This window comes from Prionailurus bengalensis, chromosome B3, assembly GCF_016509475.1.
Source record: "Prionailurus bengalensis isolate Pbe53 chromosome B3, Fcat_Pben_1.1_paternal_pri, whole genome shotgun sequence".
NCBI lineage: Eukaryota > Metazoa > Chordata > Mammalia > Carnivora > Felidae > Prionailurus > Prionailurus bengalensis.
Window position 1 is genome coordinate 116,627,186 of NC_057355.1, and position 20,634 is coordinate 116,647,819.

The window sequence follows — 20,634 nt, forward strand, 5'->3', positions numbered from 1 at the left end:
AGGTCTATTCAGATTTATATTCCTTCTTGAATCAGTTTTGGTAGTTTGTGTCTTTCTAGGAATTTGTTTATTTAACCTAAATTACCTAACTCATTGGCATAGAATTGCTTATAGCATTCCCTTAAAGTTTTTTTAACTTTTAATTTCTGTAAGGTTGCTAGTAATGTCCCCCTTACATTCCTGACTTTAATAATTTGAGTCTTGTTTCTTTCTTTCTTTCTTTCTTTATTTATTTATTTAAAAAAATTTTTTTTTCAACGTTTATTTATTTTTGGGACAGAGAGAGACAGAGCATGAACGGGGGAGGGGCAGAGAGAGAGGGAGACACAGAATCGGAAACTGGCTCCAGGCTCTGAGCCACCAGCCCAGAGCCTGACGCGGGGCTCGAACTCCCGGACCGCGAGATCGTGACCTGGCTGAAGTCGGACGCTTAACCGACTGCGCCACCCAGGCGCCCCTCTTTTTTTATTTTAATCAATCTAAAGGCTTGTCAATTTTGTTGCTCTTAAAAAAAAAAAAAGAACCTTTGGTTCCATGGATTTCTCTATTGTGTTTCTGTTCTCTTCCGTTTACTTCTTTCTAATCTTTATTTACTTTGTTTGCTTTAGGTTTTGTTCACTCTTCTTTTTCAAGTGTGTTAAGGTGAAAGGTTAAGTCACTAATTTGAGATCTTTTCTTGACATAGGTGTCTATAGCTACACATTTCAATCTAAGTGCTGTTTTGAAGCATCCCATAGTTTTGGTATGTTGTATCTTCATTTGGATTCACCTCAAAGTATTTATTATTTCTGTTTTGATTTCTTCTCCAACCAGTCGGGACATTCAATTACACTTCATTTTCATATACATGTAAATTTCCAAAATTTTCTCTATAGTTGATTTCTTACAGTCCTAGAACATGTTTGAAATTAGTATGATTGAAATCCTTTTAAATTTATTGAGGCTTGTTTTATGGCAAAATGTTTATCCTGGAGAATGTTTCATGCGCACCTGAAAAGAATGTCTTCTTCTCTCGTTGGGTAATCCATAGATGTCAGGTCAAGTTGGTTTACAGTGTTGTTCAAGTTTTCTATTAACGTAGATAGATGGTCTTCTGCCTAGTTGTTCTATCCATTATTAAAGGTGGAGTACTTAGGTCTCCCACTGTAATTATAAAATTGTCTTTTTCTACATTTTTGCTTCTTATATTATTGGAATGTGTTGTTAGTTGTATATATGTTTTATAATCGTTATATCTTGACTATTGACCATTTATCATTATAAAATGTTCTTCTTTGTCTCTTGGAATAATTTTTGCCTCAAAGTATACTTTTTCTGATATTAGACAGCCAAAGCAACTCTCTTTGGTTACTATTTGCATGGTATACATTTTTCCATCCTTATACTCTGAACTTACAGTTTCTCTGAATCTAAAGTGAGCCTCTTGTAGACAGCATACAACTGGATCATGTTTTTTTATCCATTCTGTCAATCTCTGCTTTTAAATTTGTGAATATAATTCTTTTATACTTAATGTAAATTGATAGGGGCACCTGGATGGCTCAGTCGGTTAAGCATCCAACTTCAGCTCAGGTCATGATCTCACGGTTTGTGGGTTCGAGCCCCACATCAGGCTCTGTGCTGACAACTCAGAGCCTGGAACCTGCTTCGGATTTTGTGTCTCCCTCTCTATCTGCCCCCCCCCCCCCCCCCGCTCATGCTCTCTCTCTCTCAAAAATAAACATTAAAAAAAAATTTCATTAATGTAAATTGATAAGTACCCTTTCGTCTATTTTTACTATTTTCTACCTGTCTTTTGTATTTGTTTCTTTTGCTTTCTTTTGTATTAGGAAGATATTTTCTAGTGTAACATTTAATACCTTTTATGATTTTTAACTACATTTTTGAGGGATTTTCTTAAAGCTTACTCTAGGGCTTACAATATACATATTACTTACCAGAATCTACTTCAGATTTATACTAACTTAATTCCAGTAAGATATAAAAACTTTCTTCCTATTTACCCTGATCTTTCCCTACTTTCTTGGTGCTATTATTTTTATACATATTATAGCTATGCATTTCACAAACCCAACAAACATTATAATTATTGATTTATGCTCTTCTATGTATTTGGAAGAAGTTTTAAAAAATTATAAACTTAAATACTAGCCTTCTTATTTATCATGTTTGGTTCTCTTCTTTGCTTCCTGTGGATTCAGTTATCTGGTATCATTTCCTTGCCCCAATAAAGCTTCATTCCCACTCCATTCTTTTACTGTATTATTGTCTAATATATTACATTTCTATATGCAGACCTCAAAATACATTTTATAGAAAGGGTTCTACTTGTTCTTAAACAAATTAAGAAGGGGAAAAATTGTAATTGTACTTTTTTTTAAGTTTATTTATTTATTTTGAGAGGTGGGAGGGGCAGAGAGAAAGAAAGAAAGAAAGAGAATCCCAAGGAGGCTCCATGCTGTCAGTACAGAGTCTGAGGTGGGGCTCGGACTCACAAACTGTGAGATCATGACCTGAGCCAAAATCAACAGTCGGATACTTAAGCAACTGAGCCACCCAGGTGCCCCTGTAGTTGTACTTCGTAAAAAATAATTACCCAATTACCTTTATCAGTGCTCTTTTGTCATTTCTTATGGATTTAATTACTTTCTGGTATCATTTCCCTCTCTCTTTCCTCAGTCATGTCTTCTTTTTTTTTTTTCTTTAGTCATGTCTATTCTATTGATGACCCCATCAAAGGCATTTCTGTTACACAGTTTTTGATTTCTAGAATTTCCCTTTAATTCTTTTTTTTTTTTTAACGTTTATTTATTTATTTATTTATTTATTTATTTTTTTTTCAATTTTTTTTTATTTATTTATTTTTGGGACAGAGAGAGACAGAGCATGAACGGGGGAGGGGCAGAGAGAGAGGGAGACACAGAATCAGAAACAGGCTCCAGGCTCTGAGCCATCAGCCCAGAGCCTGACGCGGGGCTCGAACTCACGGATCGCGAGATCGTGACCTGGCTGAAGTCGGACGCTTAACCGACTGCGCCACCCAGGCGCCCCTATTTATTTTTGAGACAGAGAGAGACAAAGCATGAACGGGGGAGGGTCAGAGAGAGAGGGAGACACAGAATCTGAAACAGGCTCCAGGCTCTGAGCTGTCAGCACAGAGCCCGACGCGGGGCTCAAACTCACGGACCGCGAGATCATGACCTGAGCCGAAGTCGGACGCTTAACCAACCGAGCCACCCAGGCGCCCCTTCCCTTTAATTCTTAAAACTTCCATCTCACTGCTTACATTACCCATCTGTTCTTGCATGTTGTGTATTTTTTCCATCAGAACTCTAAACATCTTAATTATAGTTATTTTAAAGTATCAACATGATAAATCCAATATTCCTACCATATATGAATCTGATTATAATGCTTGGCCTTTTCAAACTGTGCCTTTTGTATTTTCGTATGCCTTGTAGTTTCTTTGTTCAAAGTTGGACATGATATCCAGTTGGACTGGGTAAAAGAAACTCCAGTGAAGAGCCTTTAGGGATGTGGTGGTAATGTGAAGGGGGAGGGGAACATTCTATAATCTTATGATTAGGTCTCAGTCTTCTAGTCATCGTGGTCCCACATGACCTTCACGACTACTTTTCAGTCTTCCTCCCCACATCCTCACCCCATTTAGGTGAACAGGAAGGCTAGAAGGGGCTGATGTCGGGTATTTCCCTTACCCCAGGGTTGGTTAGACTCTGGTAAAATCCAGTGTGATTAGTGTCTAGCAAAAGTCTCCTTTGAGGCCAGGCTTTTGTTAAAGAGAACAAAATTTAGGGGACATATTTCAGAATAGTTAATTTTTCCTCCCCCTACTGAAACCACAAGATTTTCCTCTACTATTCACTGCAAGAACCTGGTGGGGCCCCAGGAAGTAAACCTCATAAAAGTGTGCCCCTGGCCTGGTCTCTAGGAGTTTTTAACTCAAATTAGTCCATGCTCAGTCTCCAGTAATTAGGCAATTGCCCTTTAAGCATTCCTACCTGATGTGGCTTCCAGGTGGTTTCTCCTCCAGGTAACCTGTGATCCTCTGTATTTGCGTGTCTCAAATTTTCCAGTGGTGGTTTTGTTCTGTGTCCTCAATTCTCTCATGGATCAAAGAATAGTTGTTGATTTTCAGTTTTTTCAGCTTATCCTTTGTGTGAGGATGGGAGGTGTGACTTCCAAGGTTGCTATCTGTTGGACCGGAAACTGAAGTCCCCTATGCAGTTTTTAAAGAAACTGCCAAAGAATTTTCCAGACCACTTGTACCATTTTACATTATACCAGCAATGTGTTTGAGATCTAGTTTCTCCACATCTTTGCCAGCATTTGGAATTGTCCCTTTTTTATTTTAGCTGTTCTAATAAATGTGTAGTGATTTCTCAGTGTAGTCTAAATTTGTATTTCCCTAATGACTAGTGATGTCAATCATTCTTTTCAGGTGTCTGTTTGCCATTCATATACCCTCTTCAGTGAAATGCCACTTTATATCTTTTGACCATTTTCTGATTGGATTGTTTGCTTTTTTACAATTGAGTTTTTGGAGCTCTTTATATATTCTAGATATGAGTCTTTTAGCAGATATGTGGTCGACAAATATTTTCTCTCAGTCTGGAGAGGTATTTTCTTAACATGTTCTAATGGTATCAATGCAATCATCAGGTTAAGACTTTGGAGACTGATTAGTAGTATTATAAGCAAAACCAAAACTCTTATCAGCCTGTGATCAGTATTATTTTTCTACATAGGTTTGACATAAAATCACTGTGTGATGTTACTTTGACTTTTATCAAAAGTATCTGTCATCACATTGCTCGCATCCAGGCTTCTGCAGGTCTGAGATTTTCTTCCCACTGAATATGTAGCAAGAATTCCAGTGGATGGCATTTTTGTCAAAAAGAAAAAAAGAAAGAAAGAAAGAATCCACTTAGGTTGTTTTAGTCTTAGTCTTAAGGATTTCTGGATTTCGTCCTTGGAGGAGGTCAGGATCTTCCCAAGGCCTGGGTCCTCGAATATTCTTCCAGTCATCAAAAGTGGAATCCTTTATTTTCTATACAGCCACAAAAATTAAAGCATATATATTAGTGTAGGAGGCATGTAGCTTTGATTAGGACATTACTGATTCATCAATGAATAAATGAGTGGAAAAATCCAATTTTAGCAAATAAATCAACTGCATACCACGCATAATAATTGAAGAAATGGCATATCTCTTAGGGTTTGGAAGTTTTCTTGCTTGCTAGTCATGTTAATTAGACTATCTTTCCCCCCCCATCAGAATAAAATTATCAAATTATAGAGGGCCTACATGCTTTATTTCTGAGAATACAAAGAAAGGGAAGAAGCTTGGAAAACAAAAATCCAACTCTGAAGGTTAAACGAACATAATAATGACTAGCAAGGGTTAACGTGGGTAACGGTAGTAAGTAAGAGGGGAAAAACAAAGGTAGAGACCCTAATGGCTGCTAGAAGGAAGAAAAGAGGCCAAGATGATTTGTCCTGCACATGAGAAATGAGCCTGAGCCAGAGAATGAAAAGACATTCCCCAGAGCTGCCATGAGCCAATCCCTTTCAGTCAGTAAAACCTAGTTTCAACCAGTCTGGATCACTGTACCTTCAGTGAGTGTGAAGTATCTCTCAGCACAGAGGTAGGATAAAGGGAAGAATATAAAGGTTTCTTCACTCTTCAACACCACTCTGACAACAAGTTTTCTACAACTGCTTTATCTGTTCTCGAATTACTGCTGAAATAATATAGAAAAAGAGACTCACAGAACACAGAATAGCTTATATCCAAAGATAAGGAAAATGACGTAAATTTACATGGACCCTTGTAACAAAAATAAAAAGGAGCATTTCTCTTTTACTAAGAAGCTGTATAACCTTGGGGCACCTGGGTGGCTCAGTCAGTCAAGCATCCGACTTTGGCTCAGGTCACGATCTTGCAGTTCACGATTTCGAGCCCCTCATCAGGCTCTGTGCTGACAGCTCAGAGCCTGGAGTCTGCTTTGGATTCTGCGTTTCCCTCCTTCTCTCTGCCCGTCCCCCACTCACACTGTCTCTCTCTCCCTCTCTCTCTCTCTCTCTCTGTCAAAAATAAACATTAAAAAAAAAAAAAGAAGTGGGGCGCCTGCGTGGCTCAGTCGGTTAAGCGTCCGACTTCGGCTCAGGTCACGATCTCACGGTCCGTGAGTTCGAGCCCCGCGTCGGGCTCTGTGCTGATGGCCCAGAGCCTGGAGCCTGTTTCCGATTCTGTGTCTCCCTCTCTCTCTGCTCCTCCCCCGTTCATGCTCTGTCTCTCTCTGTCTCAAAAATAAATAAACGTTAAAAAATATATATATATTAAAAAAAAAAAAAAAAAAGAAGAAGCTGTATAACCTTGGGCAAGTGATTTAAGCTGTCTGGGCACTATTCCCTCCTAAGTAATAATAAAAAGGCTTGACCAAATGGTCTACATGGTTTCTTCAGTTCTCAAATTCTATGATTTCCAAAATAAGTAGAGGAAAATTTATCCCCAGACAAACCCTCCAGAGCCATCACTACTGACATAGTGCTTATAGACCGAGAAGGAGCAAGTTACAGGCTTTGAAAAACTAGTGGGGAAGCAGAGAACTGAACCACTCTCTAAATTCCACTTATAGGATGTCTGTATTAAATATATGTGGATGAACAAGATTGTACTAATTTAAGGTGCAGGAGAGTAAATTATTTTAAAGTTTAGTTATGAAATGATTCAGTTACAAAAGGGTCTGAAGAAAGAATAATGGCCTCTACCCAGGTAACGTAAGATATATGCTCAAGAGAACTGAAGAATAATTCTTCGATGGGATGCAAATTGGTAGAACAACTTCATGCGAGAGGGTTCCAAGTCTTCAAAGATCTTTGGTGAATGAAAGAGTCTCTGTGGAATTCTGCAAAACATGTACGGTCACTGAAGACTACACCGTACACGTGGTGGGCAAGACCGCTTACGGCTTACCACCTAACCAACTGCTACAGAACTGAGTACGGAACGGAACCAAGAAGAAAGCAGTGTCAATACTGATTTTCAGCCCTGCTGGTGTGGGACCTCTCTTTAACACCGAGTTGCTCCTTTGGCATACAGCTGAGGCACCAAAAGCTAGTCTTTAGGAATAAGGATCATGCCAAGAAGAAGACCCGCGTTAGACTCAGTCCAACAGAGCTTAAGGCCAAGCTCTGACAAGATCCCCTGGGGAGGCAATTTGGAGAATGAGTCTCATAGGGTTACAGCAGTTTAGGGAACGCCAAAGTCTTTCCACAGATCCTCCCTCAAAAAGACAAAACCGAGCTCAAAATGATCAGCCAATAATTGAAGGGCCTGCTAAAATGAGAGTCAACGTTCTTCAATGTATTATTTATAATGTTCACCTTTCAAGCAACAATGATCAAACATACACAGAAATATGGGAAAATATGACCCACAGTCACAAAAACGAACGGACTCCAAGAAATGGAGCACACCCTCCTCACCACATCCTATATTAAACACTTTGGTTTCTGATCAGATGGGTGGAAAATGACACCTCATTATAACTTTAACTAACATTCCTGTAAGTTTAGTACCTCTTTATATGTCTAAGAATGATATTTATTTCCTTTTCTCTGTAGTCTTTACACGCTTTGCCCATGTTCCTACTGCCCACCTAAATTGTTAAACTTTTCCGTATTGATCTGCAGACGCTCTACATATTTAAATTAATTCATCATGATAAGATAAACAACAGTTTTAGGATGTCTCATTTAACCAGTGACTTTATATACATTTTTTAAGCCTGAACTTTTGAATTTTTATATATAAACTCATCAATCTTTCCCTGTAAAGCTTTGGAATTTTGTATCACATTTGAATCGGCTTTTCTGACTCAAGACCACAGAAAAGAATCTCCGTTTTTTTTTTCTCCTAGTATTTTTAGCATTGCTTTTTTACTTTTAAATTCTTGTTCCGTCTAGAATTCATCCATTTATAGTATATGAAATATAGATCCATCCTTATTTTCTTTCCAAATGACTACATAGTTAGTTGCCCCGATACCATACTGTTTAAGGTAAATAATTTTCTTCTGCACTGGTAATCATTTCCGTTAACCTTAAGAGAGAGCGAATCATTCACTGACTGGGAAGACGGTTACAAAAGAGAGGCTGTATTAACATACAATACATATTAACGTATGTACCTCATACTCTGATTCCAATGACACTTTATTCATTTTCAGCTTTTTTTCTAATTCAGGATCAATCTGTAGAAAAGAAAGAGGAGCCGTAAGTTGTTCAAGTCTCTTACATTCAACTGTGAATGTAAAAAGTTATATAAGGGATGGCTGGGGTGGTGTGGCAGATGACAAACACGCGACAAAATCTCTCCCACCCGATCGCGTAATGACAGCTAACGTACTACCACCACTACTATAATTATCAGCAGCCTGTATTCGCCAGCACTCTTCATATGCCAGGCATTCTGACATACATTATCTCTTGTAATCCTCACCGAAACTTATGAGATAACTATTATGATGATGATCACAAGTGAAGATAATGGGACATAAGGAGTTCGAATCACTTGTTGAAGAGGAAGAAACTGGCTTTGAAACTTGGCCCTCTGCCTCCAGAGTCCATGCTGTTAACAACCACCCTAAATGATAAATAACATAAAATACAAACAAAATAACATAAAAATACTAATAAATATAGTGCTGCTCTTGAAAACAAAAAATAAGACCTTCAATACACCTGAAAAAAAGAAGCATCGAAGAAAAAATTCAACAGGAGTCCACAGTAGTAAACAGGAGCTGATGGCATGTTACCTATGCGTGGCAGTGTTGAGGAAAGAAGAATGTGATCACTGAAATTGATAAACAAACAACAGAACCCAAATTAAAATAAATGGAATAGCAGAATAGTAACTGAACACAGCTTAAGACCATTAATACACTAGGGTGCCTGGGTGGCTCAGTTGATTGAGTGTCCGACTTCAGCTCAGGTCATGATCCCAAGGTCATGAGATCGAGCCCTGTGTCAGGCTCCACATTGACGGTGGAGCCTGCTTGGGATTCTCTGTCTCCCTGTCTCTCTGCCTTTTCCCCCACTCATGCTCTCTCTTTCTCAAAATAAATAAACTTAATTAAAAAAAAAAAAAAAGACCATTAATACACTAGAAATACCATTAGAATAATGCACAAGAATTGGGATGAAGGAAAGAAAAGGCCTATGATGAAAGCTACATCTAAAAACCCCAATATAGTTCTGTTAGGGATTTCAGAATTAGAGAACAGAGAGAATGGAGGAAGGGATATAATTAAATAATTGACCAGTAATTAACTGAGTAATATTTAGAAAAGCATGAGTCCTCAGCCTGAAACAACACAAGAAAAAATAACCACAACAAAACAAAAACAGCTATTCTTAATTGAGGAATAGTAAAGTGTTAGAATATTAAGAATAGGGGCGTGTGGGTGGCTCAGTCTGACTGAGTGTCTGACTTCAGCTCAGGTCATGATCTCGCGTTCAGTGGAGTTCAAGCCCTATGTCAGGCTTTGTGCTGACAGCTCAGAGCCTGGAGCCTGCTTCGGATTCTGTGTCTCCTTCTCTCTCTGCCCCTCCCCAACTTGTGCTCTCTCTCTCAAAAATAAATAAACATTAAAAAAAAATAACAGTCATTTGGCTTTCTCTTTCAGTGATGTTTGGACCATGCTGGCATTGGTATTGTAATTGTTCTCATTCTCATTATCTAAATCTTAGAAAACATGATCACAACATTAACAATGTTAAGAATTAAACTAGCTCTATTTCAAAGGAAAAAGAAAGACTTAATACTCAGGATTATAATGCACTTATATGCACACTTAGGTCATACTACTTGGAGCGATGCAACAATGGATGGTCCATTATTGTAGTTCCATGGTTGTTAGTATTAAGAGTCAGGAGAACAAAAAAGAACCACCACCACTAAGAATGGCGTAGATAAGGGGTGTCTGGGTGGCTCAGGTCAAAATCTCACAGTTCGTGAGTCTGGGTTCTCTGCGTCTGGCTCTCTGCATCCAGTTCTCTACGTTGAGCTCTCTGGTGTCAGCACAGAGCCCATTTCAGATCCCACTTCAGATCCTCTATCCCCCTTTCTCTCTGCCCCTCCCCCATTTGTGCTCGATCTCTCTCAAAATAAATAAATAACCTTAAAAAAAAACCAAAAGAATGGCATAGATAAACTATGCCCTATGTATTTCACTCTAGAATTGAAAGCTAGTGCTTTCAGTTCATTTTTTTAGCCCACCTCTTGGATTCTGTACTTTCCTTTCCACTTTCCTTACCAATGACTGAAAAGCAGGAGTTTCTGTGTTCTGGGATGCCAGACTTTCAGCACTAAAATCAGGACATTTCCAGGCAAACTAAGATGGCCAGTCACTCCAAATCAATACTATCTTTCTCCACCCTTCTCAACACTTCTCAGCTGAACTTATCCTAGTCTTTCTCAACGGCATTTGTACTCTCAACCTCAGACTTGACCCCCCCCTTAATCTCAGCAATTCTGTCCTTTTGACTCCCCCTTGCTCTTGGTCTCTCAACCCTAATAACCCCAGTTAACCTCAATGAATCATCCTGTTAATCCCTCTCACATTCAGTCCACCTTATCCTCTTTATCTTGTCTGAACTCAATCTCACCCAAACACTGACTCTTGACTTCATCTGAGTTTGACTTCTGAACATCAACCAACCTGGACTTCTCAATCTCAGGTCTTGTCCTCTGATCCTTCTCACTTGAACTCTGTCCACTCAGCCTCCTCCCATAGACCTTGACCAACCGCATCCTCTCAACCTTGTTCTCGTCAACCAACCTTGTCCTCTCAGTTGCAATGAACCTCATTCTATTTCACCTTTCTTCTCTTTACTTTAAGCCCATCTTCTAAACTTCTCCTATTAATCCAATCTCCCTCATTCTCTCTCCTTAACTCGGTGAATGGCGTCACCATTTATCCAGTCCACAAAACCAAAACCTCAAGCTGTGCAAGACTTATTCATTTTTTATATTATATACATCACATTAGTCATCAAATACTATCAATTAGCTGCTAAAAATTTTTTTTCTGGAACCCATTTATTTCTAACTTCATTGCAAATATTTTATTTCAAGTTTCATTACTGTCCCTGTGTACTACTGCCAAAGCACCCTAACAGGTCTCATCTCTCCCCTTCCACCTTGCTCAATCCCCATCCATCTTGTCCCATCCATGGCCAGAGGGATTTCTAAAATGAACATCTGACGATATGCCCAATACTCCTCCTGTGTTATAGAATATCATTTTAAGCATTTAGCTAACACTCATCCAATTTTTTTTAAGTTTATTTTGAGAGAGAGAGAGCATGCACACGTGCTCAAGGGAGGGGAAGAAAGAGAGGGAAAGAGAGAATCCCAAACAGGCTCTATTCTGTCAGCATGTGGAGCCCCACATGGGGCTCCAACCCACAAACACTGAGATCTATGAGATCTGTGAGAAACTGTGAGATCATGGCCTGGGCTGAAATCAAGAGTCAGACTGAGCTGCCCAGGTGACCCAACACTTACTCATTCGTAGGGTCGTAATTCAAAGGTTAATGCCTCTAGCAAACCTTCTGTGATACCCCTTTCCCAAGTCTAAATTGTATGTCTCTAGTAATGTTTTATGCAAAACTCTAATATAGCATTTTACTGGGCAATGATGTAATTTGTTTGACTATATTTTTTTTTTAATTTTTTTTTAACGTTTATTTATTTTTGAGACAGAGAGAGACAGAGCATGAATGGGGGAGGGTCAGAGAGAGGGAGACACAGAATCCGAAACAGGCTCCAGGCTCTAAGCTGTCAGCACGGAGCCCGACGCGGGGCTCGAAGTCACACACCGCGAGATCGTGACCCAAGCCGAAGTCGGCCACTTAACCAACTAAGCCACCCAGGCGCCCCGACTACATTTTTATACTGGATGTCTTCCAGCCTAAATTATGCCACAAGCTTTGTAAGAACTAATTTCTTGAATCTTTATCTATAGGATCTGCCACATGATAAATACATATGACAAATATTCAATTATTTTTCAAATATGTATAGTCATCCCACTTTCAAAAGTCAGATTATTATAACTTTCATCTTACAAGGAAAGGGAAAAAAATTCCTTAATAAAATAAGTAGGATGCTAACAGACACTTTTTAATACAGTTGATAATTGCTCTATTACCCCACAGAAATCACACATTCTTTTTACATTTAATATTTACTCTAATATCTAATATCTTTAAGACTAGTTGGAATTGGCGTTTCTCTTAAATCATAAAATTAACCGAGAAAACTAAATAGGCCTTTACTCTTTATTTTCCTATCGATAATTATTAATTAATATTATATATTATATATATTTCATTAGCAGACCTCAGTAATATTGGTAGTAAATCATATATATATTTCATCACACATATATATTTATATTTTTATATAATATGAATATTAAATGTTATATATATTTATCATATATAAATAACTTGGAAAAAACTCAAATATCACAAATGGCCACAAACAAAAACTACATACTTCTGAAAGAATTAACCAGGGTTCTTATGTAACACTTGGCTTGAATTTTTAAGTAACCGTGTAATCACAGAAGGTGAGAATCCTAACACTGCCTCGAAATAGTCATGTAACCTTAGGCAAGTTACTTAAGTTCTCTGAACCTCAGCTTCCTCACCTGTAAATTTCATATATATATATACACATATATATATATACATATATATATACACACACACACATATAATTTATTATTTATAATGAAAATAATTTTCTTTTACTGTTAGTATATCAGTTTATATATCCATATAATTTATAAAATTACTGGTATTAATATGAAATGGAGTAATAAAATGGGAGTGAAACTGTCCCACATTCTTCAGTCCCTCCTAAATCCTAAAAACAACTACACCAGAGTTCATTTTATTGGAGAATACAGTATTGTAAATTTTCCAATGATGAAGAAGATTACTAAATTCTTTACATTTCATGATTCATTTCCAGATCATCACTCATGTTGTTTTACAGAATAAGGAAAAGTCCAAAGATTATATGGCCACCTTGAAAAGCAAGACAAAACTCAGACTGTTTAACACCGCATATACACATGTAAACCAGAACATACATATACACAGACACATGCTGAACACCAATTACAGTCCTTACTTTAATTTTCACGGCATCGTAGCGGATTTGTGAAAACTCACGAAGACCAAAAGAACCTCCAACAATCAGCACCTAAAACAAAGAAAGGAAACAATGAAACAAAATAGAAGCGCAAAATTCAGTCTAGCTGTAGATTATTTATCTAAATGCCAACAGTGACCGCTTATATGGAATCCTATAGATTATTTTTCCTGGTGAGTTGCCATTCATCTGTTCAGAGTAAGTGCAGTATATACCATTACAAGAAAACATTTTAGCCCGTTACCAAATACCAGAATCAGTACCCCATACCTTCACTCGACCTGGTTTGGACAAGAAGGGAAGGAAAGTAGCATTAACATACACCTGGTATTCCAAGTCCTCTTCCGTATGTTCTTGAATAAAGATCCTAGGGAAGCATTAATACTTATCCAAGAAAGGAAATAATTTCAGCTTGAAGATAAATGTAGTACAGTAATTACGGCATATTTGACTGATACTCGATGAAAAGGACGTATCTTTTGAGGTCTTTCCAGTAGTGCTGGGTTTCACAGCACTGAATTCAACATCTTCCTCTTCAGTATTATTTATATGTTTAGGATTCATATTTTGAAACATGGTCCTCTAGGTCCAGTATAGACATAGAGACAAATATAGAGTAACATGTTTGGGGGAAAGGCTACTATGGTACTTTCCATTCCAAGAAATAAAACAAAACAGGAAACCTCTAACTAAGTATCTAGAAGGTACTTCAACACTAGTGGTTTTAAGATCCGGCTTTGGTGATTTTGAAAAATAAGAAACAAAATCATACTGGCACAAATGGCACATGCAGGTGACCTCAGGTTAGTGGCCACAATCACAATGCTTCTGAATGGATCTCCTTTTTGGGGCAGAGGAATCTATAGAGAGGATGGTTTTTACACATGCCCTGTGATCTACACAAATATAATTACTACACTACCTTTTAAGACAGTTTTCTTTAAACTTTTTTTAAGGTCACTTCTCTCCTTTTGTTCTGCTAAAATGCACAAAGCTGGTATCTTCACCTACACCAACACCTATTCATTCCAAAGTAATAAACTATTATGTATTTACAACAAAGTGGCTTTTGTCCACATGCTGTACTGAAATTGTTTCATTTACTATGACATCAAGACTTGCTGAAGCAAAATAACTTGCCAAGGTGGATCAGCAAGTAAGAAGGGTTGTTGGGCTGGATTCCAACTCTGGTTGGTGTTATGTCAACCTCAACCTGTATCTTCAAAGATGAATGAGATCTTCAGGGAACTCAGTGAGGGCTGTAGACAAACATATAAACACCACAACTACTTTCAATGTGCCTTAAAATTATCAATTATAATTTAGCGACCTTTTCAAAGCTGTTACAGTGTGGCAGGTACGGTGCTAACCACTCAATTCACAAGGTTTTACTGAACTCCTAACAACAACCCGGGAAGAATTAAACCAGTTAGTTCACAAACCAGGAAGCTGAAATATAGAGATGCCCGAAATTGTACAGTTAAAGTAAATACATCTATTTCGACGATCCACAGCATCGTCAAAGGGTAGCAACAGGTTAAAAAGGTAAGTTTAGTAATCACCCAGTGCTGGAATAAAAGCTGGTTCTGACCTCGCTCTCTGAAGCACATCCTGGTAACTCTTAGGGAGGGTAAAAGATCCCACTACCGGCGGGGGCAGAAGTCTAAGACTCCCTAGAAGCCTCTTCCTAGCCCAGGTTGCTGCTCCCCGACGGCCGCATCACAGACCCTCGCAGCCAGGATCCTGCCCACCTCGAGGCTCCACCCCTTTCGGAATCCGGACCCACCCCTTCCGGAATGCCGCCCCACACGTTTTCCTCCCTGCGCTCACCAGCATGGGGACTCCGTAGCGAAGGGTCTTGTTCTTGCGCAGGGCGCGCATCACCGCTTGTGTAGACATGACTGAACTCTCCGACGCGCTTGGACGTCTAGCTCAACAGGCCCAGCGCGGCCTCCCGAATCTCGGCAGCTCCAGCTCCCTCCCCACGAGGAAGACCTTCACTCGCCTCCTTTCCTTGGCCTCCCGATACTCGGTCCTCCCTTGATAGGCCTCCTCCAGGCAAAAGCAGTCGATGCGTCGTAACACGCTAGCGCGTCCGGGCGGAAATTCGAGTGTCGGCGGTTTGGTTCCGGCACTCTGGTTTGCAATCGGGACTCCGGCGCGTAACCCTGTCTGTAGTCTTCAGCAAATGATCCCCGTACCTCCCACGTTTGGGGTCTTGGCCAACGTCTTCTTACCTTCCCAAGCATATAGCCGCTCTATAAAGTCAGCTAACCAAAAAGAAAAAAAAAAAAATTTGAAGCTAGTACTACAGTTTCTTGTACTCTGGCTGTTTGTAGGATGGGGAGTTTACCGACTTGATAGAGACTTTTAGAAATAAATAAACCGCCACGAAAGGGTAGGTTGAGTGGCAATCAGTGTAGTACCTTGCTATCACTGAACATTTAATGCTGGTACTTTTACTGCCAGATAGCCTGTAATCTTCAGCCGTTTATGAATGTCCATTTTCCAATCACTCCGCAACCCTCCGGCACACATTTTTGCAGGTCATTCGAAGGTTCGAAGACAACAGCGATGAAAAAAATAACAATCCCCGTCTTAAAGAAAGAAGCTGGCAGTTTAATGGGCAAATGAACGTGCCTTAAGTACGACGGTTGCTTAGGAAACAGCTCCCACGTGCCATTTGCCAGGTGAGTCAGAGAAAAAGCCTCACCTACCGAGCACTCTTTGAGATGCCATAATAGTATAAAATACAGGTGACACGGAGTAACATTTCCCAGGCTAGCCCTGAAATCTTTCCATCTGCCCCTGCCTCTAGTGCCACCGAAACGTTCGTAGTTGAATCCTTTGTTATCTTTCCACACGCTGAAGTCACCCCTGAGTGGTCTTCAGAAGAGAAATACCAGCTCTGCCTTTCAGCCGCTCTAATAATAGGCCCATGGGGTCAAATATGATAAAACAAACAGAACCCGAATGGTGGTTCTCAAGTCTGGCTTCCACACTGCTGAAAAGTTATTCAGAAAGCATAAACAATGAGATTCTCTCGGTTGGCTTTGTTCTTTGCCTACAGTAGTGACTCCAGTTTTCTTAGCAAGGAACTTCAGGCCCTTTGTAATATAGTATGACTTTGGCCTGCATTTTCTACCGCTCTTCTGCACTCACTCCATACTCCATCTTGGAAGAGATATTATTCCATGAGTATTGCATGAACTTCCACATCTTCAAAATGCAGTTTCAGGGACACCAGTAAGCCTCCCTTACTCCACAGGCGATATAAATTCTTCCCTCCTCAGAGCTGGAGTAGCCTTTGACTAATACATATCACACAGCACTATCACATGCTTCCCTAAAGAAGCATCACATGAACTGATCCAAGGGAGAGTTTGAAGTGATCAGGACAAGCTTTATTAAAGGGAGACTGAAAATTCCTCACCCCTATTTCTCCAATCTTCTATCACCCCAATCTGTCCAAGGAAGAAACTTCTTGCAAACTGGGGAGCATTTAGCCTGAGAGGTTAAGTCAAACTACCCAGTGGGAACTTCGGGGCGCCTGGGTGGCGCAGTCGGTTAGGCGTCCGACTTCAGCCAGGTCACGATCTCGCGGTCTGTGAGTTCGAGCCTGGATTCTGTTTCCAATTCTGTGTCTCCCTCTCTCTCTGCCCCTCCCCCGTTCATGCTCTGTCTCTCCTTGTCCCAAAATAAATAAAAAAACGTTGAAAAAAAAATTCAAACTACCCAGTGGGGAGTGCTGGGGAAAAACTATGTAGATTCATGGGAAAGAGTCTGAACAGTTATAGAATGCAGGAGAATTTAGGATTGAAGGGATGGCCTGATAGTTACTATGTTTTATGAATGGGGTCTCCTTCAATGTGATTTTGTTGTCCTTTATTTTGAATTGTTTGACTTTTGCTGTTTGTTGTATATTTGTTCATATAATTCATCTCTCTGCAGAGAAGGAACCAGATAGGGCCATGAGATTTCTTACAGGATGTATTGTGAAGTATGCAAATTTTGCATATAGCTTTCCTTCTTTCCTCATTCACTTCCTTTCAATATTTCAGAACTCATAGAGCATCCAGGTTAGTTCCGTATTATTATTTCTCCCACTTTCCCTCATATCCTAGATGTGAAGGGCACTCCTCTAAAGTCCAGGCCTTTTCTTACCTTCTCACTATATAAAACCTCTCCCTACTGGATCAGACATCAGTAAATGCTTACTGCATTAAGCTAGTAGTTAATAATGGATTAAGTCATACACATATATTCTAGGTAATGCTGTAGCTAATAATCTGCTACCCTTTTTAGGTAAAGCATATATTCAATTTAGGTAAATATAGGTCTTCAGCCTCTCATTTGTTCCATTATTTAAGTAAGCATTTATGAGATGGCTCTGAAGGAGCAACTAAATAGTCAAAATTACAAGTATGCTGGAAGATTGTCAGGGAGCAAAATTTGGAGCAATGGGAAATTTAAATGCCTAACAAAGAATATTATATAGGTGGTAAACTCCATTGTCTGTGTTTAGTGCTCACCTTAAGCATGACTACGGTATACCTCAGTTTCTCTGTTAAATCCAAATAAGTGGTATTTGTCACCCTTTTCATAATTCTTACAAAGCCCACAAAATTCTTCATCAGTACGGGCTCTGTTGCCTTCTCAGAAACACGACTCAAATCCCATCTGTGCTTTCAGTGTTCATCAACAGTCACAGTGTTGATTCAGCCATCCCAACTGTCATACTTCCAAGGGGGAGGATATGAAAACGCACATCCAGGAAACAAGGCATCTCCACCACCCATGCCAGTCTTTTAGGACTCATATGTTTTTGATATGTAGGCAAGTTATGTGTTCCTCCAGTATCTGCTCTACCTTCACTTAACTCGTGCCAGTATATAGGAGCATTCGTATCAAAATGACCAATCTTGAGAGCTTTAGCACTAAGGTTAAGTTTTAGAACTGTGGCCAAACGTAATGGCTATGGGTACCAAAAGATTAGTTACTTCACGAATCTTTGTTTGCTTTCCTAATTGACACCTAATATCTAAGTTGATTCCCTCAAAAACCTTACGAAGTTTGGAAGAGCACGATTCCAGATCCATTTTACAGATGAGCACATTGGGGCTCAGAAAAGTTAAGAGGCTTGTACAAGGTCAAAACTGTGTGAAGTAGCACAAATGACCCGACTAGAACTAAACATCTATAGCATTTGACAATACTGACTATCTGATTCTTGAAATTTCCTCCGCCTGTGGCTTCTGTGGATGTTTGGCTCTCGTGGATCCTCGCCAACTTCGAGCCTTATAAATAAAAACTTCAGCCTTAGAAATCTTAGCTGGAGTTGTCAGCCTATTCCAGTTTTCTTCTCTATCTCAGTGACTCTCCAAGTCTAGTGTGCACAGAATCCTTGCGAGAGCTGATCAAAACACAGATTGCTGGGCTACATCCCAAGTGTCTGATTCAGTGGGTCTGGGATGGGACTTGAAAACTGGCTTCTCTAACAAGCTTTCATTCGTGTGATCCTTCTGCTGGTCTGGGGACTACTCTGTGAGAAACACTGCTCTGTCCTTGTTCCCACGCTCTATCCTCTTTCCCTAGGTAAAGTCAATTATCACATTGGCTTCAAATTTTATTGCACTGTGGATGAATTCTGGCATATTTCCAGCAGCATAAATGGTTTTCTAACACTTCAAAGTCAACATGCCACAAAGATTTTCCTTTTTTTTTCTTTCTTTTCCTTTTTTCTTTCTTTCTTTCTTTCTTTCTTTCTTTCTTTCTTTCTTTCTTTCTTTCTTTCCTTCTTTTTTTGTCCTTCCCTCCATTCCATCTAATTTCTCTGGCTATAACCACAGTGGCTGATAGTTGGCTGCTCAGTTTCCAATCCAGTCAAATGTGAAATCAGTTAAAAGGAAACCTTTGACATTATTCAGCTAGGAAAGAAATTGTTTCTCCCTTAATGCACATCTCTCTTGTGATAGTGATCATTAACATTATAGTTTTAGAATTATTCCTGTATTTGTCTTATTACTTTTTACAGAATATGAACTATGGGATGAATGTGACCATGTCTAATACACTTCTGTCTTCCCTGACTTCCTTTGTAGCCCTAAACCACGGTCCATGACTTTTGGGAAAACAAATAAAATGGCCGCAGCAAAGGTGACAAGAACTTCCCATACCATGCTTTATAGCGAAGACTCCCCGAGTAGTGATTCCTAAACCAAACACAAATCTGCTCTACAACACTGTGGAGAGAATCCAAGGTAAGTCTCCTGTACCAAAAAAAAAAAAAAAAAAAAAAAGTGTTGGAAATCTCTTCTGTATAGATTAATGAAACCAAAATATTAACAAAATCCAAAGTTAATTACATTGTCTCAAAATGCAGTATTAGCTAGATTACAGCAAATTTCATCATGTAGAGCAAATCAGGAAAACTCTAACCTTCCAATTGCCATGGGACTAAAGCCTATCTGAAAGCTTTCTAAATATTGTCTATTAAACTAAGGCTTCCTTTCTGGGTAGACGATTAGGTGCTTTTGTGATATAAGTCAACGGTGAAATGGGATTTTATCTATTGAAATTTATGTTCAAAAAAGCTTTGTAGAAAAACGTCTATTGAGAATTGTAAAGACAAATGTTTGAATAAAGAGCAAGTAAAGTGTACTTTTATCTCAAGATACATTTTTTGAAAAGGAGACCATTTAAAAATGGCCTGTCTATTTGTGTCTTTTAAGTGTTTGAGTAACGTCTTTGTCCACCACCGGTTTTAAAAAAAACATGGGGTTGGGGCGCCTGGGTGGCTCAGTCGGTTGAGCGCCTGATTTCAGCCCGGGTCACAATCTCGCGGTCTGTGAGTTTGAGCCCCGCGTCAGGCTCTGGGCTGATGGCTCAGAGCCTGGAGCCTGCTTCCGATTCTGTGTCTCCCTCTCTCTCTGCCCCTCCCCCGTTCATGCTCTGTCTCTCTCTGTCTCAAGAATAAATAAACGTTAAAAAAAAATAATAATTAAGAAAAATAATAAAAAAAAAACCATGGGGCGCCTGGGTGGCTCAGTCGGTTAAGCGTCTGACTTCAGCTCAGGTCTGTGAGTTCGAGCCCTGCATCAGGCTCTGTGCTGACAGCTCAGAGCCTGGAGCCTGCTTCAGATTCTGTGTCTCCCTCTCTCTCTGACCCTCCCCCATTCATGCTCTGTCTCTCTCTGTCTCAAAAATAAATAAACATTAAAAAAAAATAATGTAGGGGCTCCTGGGTGGCTCAGTCAGTTGAGCAACCCACTTCGGGTCGGGTCATGATCTCATGGTTTGTGAGTTTGAGCCCCGCGTCGGGCTCTGTGCTGCCAGCTCAGAGCCTGGAGCCTGCTTCTGATTCTGTGTCTCCCTCTCTCTCT

At 39.5% G+C, this 20,634-nt stretch overlaps 1 protein-coding gene across 2 annotated transcripts; it reads right to left on the reverse strand.

Annotated features, from left to right (window-relative positions):
* Positions 1–4,733: 4,733 nt before the first annotated feature.
* LOC122469266 (cytochrome c oxidase assembly protein COX16 homolog, mitochondrial) lies at positions 4,734–15,340 on the reverse strand. 2 transcript variants are annotated; one of them, XM_043556470.1, is made up of 4 exons: positions 15,083–15,340; positions 13,232–13,303; positions 8,214–8,276; positions 4,734–5,068 (listed from the first exon to the last, which is right to left on the reverse strand). In XM_043556470.1, the coding sequence occupies exons 1-4, from the start codon at positions 15,149–15,151 to the stop codon at positions 4,946–4,948; spliced, it is 327 nt and encodes a 108-aa protein (XP_043412405.1). In that variant the 5' UTR covers positions 15,152–15,340; the 3' UTR covers positions 4,734–4,945. The 2 variants fall into 2 exon arrangements, with proteins under 2 accessions (XP_043412405.1, XP_043412406.1); XM_043556471.1 differs by lacking the exon at positions 8,214–8,276 and having other exon boundaries at positions 15,083–15,336.
* Between the last annotated feature and the right edge of the window lie 5,294 nt (positions 15,341–20,634).

Excerpts from the sequence above, each read along its gene's own strand:
- LOC122469266 (XM_043556470.1), bottom strand. The coding sequence starts at position 15,151 with ATGTCTACACAAGCGGTGATGCGCGCCCTGCGCAAGAACAAGACCCTT. Across the intron at positions 13,304-15,082 it reads GCTACGGAGTCCCCATGCTG|GTGCTGATTGTTGGAGGTTC; the intron begins GTGAGCGCAGGG and ends TCTTTGTTTTAG. Across the intron at positions 8,277-13,231 it reads ACGATGCCGTGAAAATTAAA|ATTGATCCTGAATTAGAAAA; the intron begins GTAAGGACTGTA and ends TCTTTTCTACAG.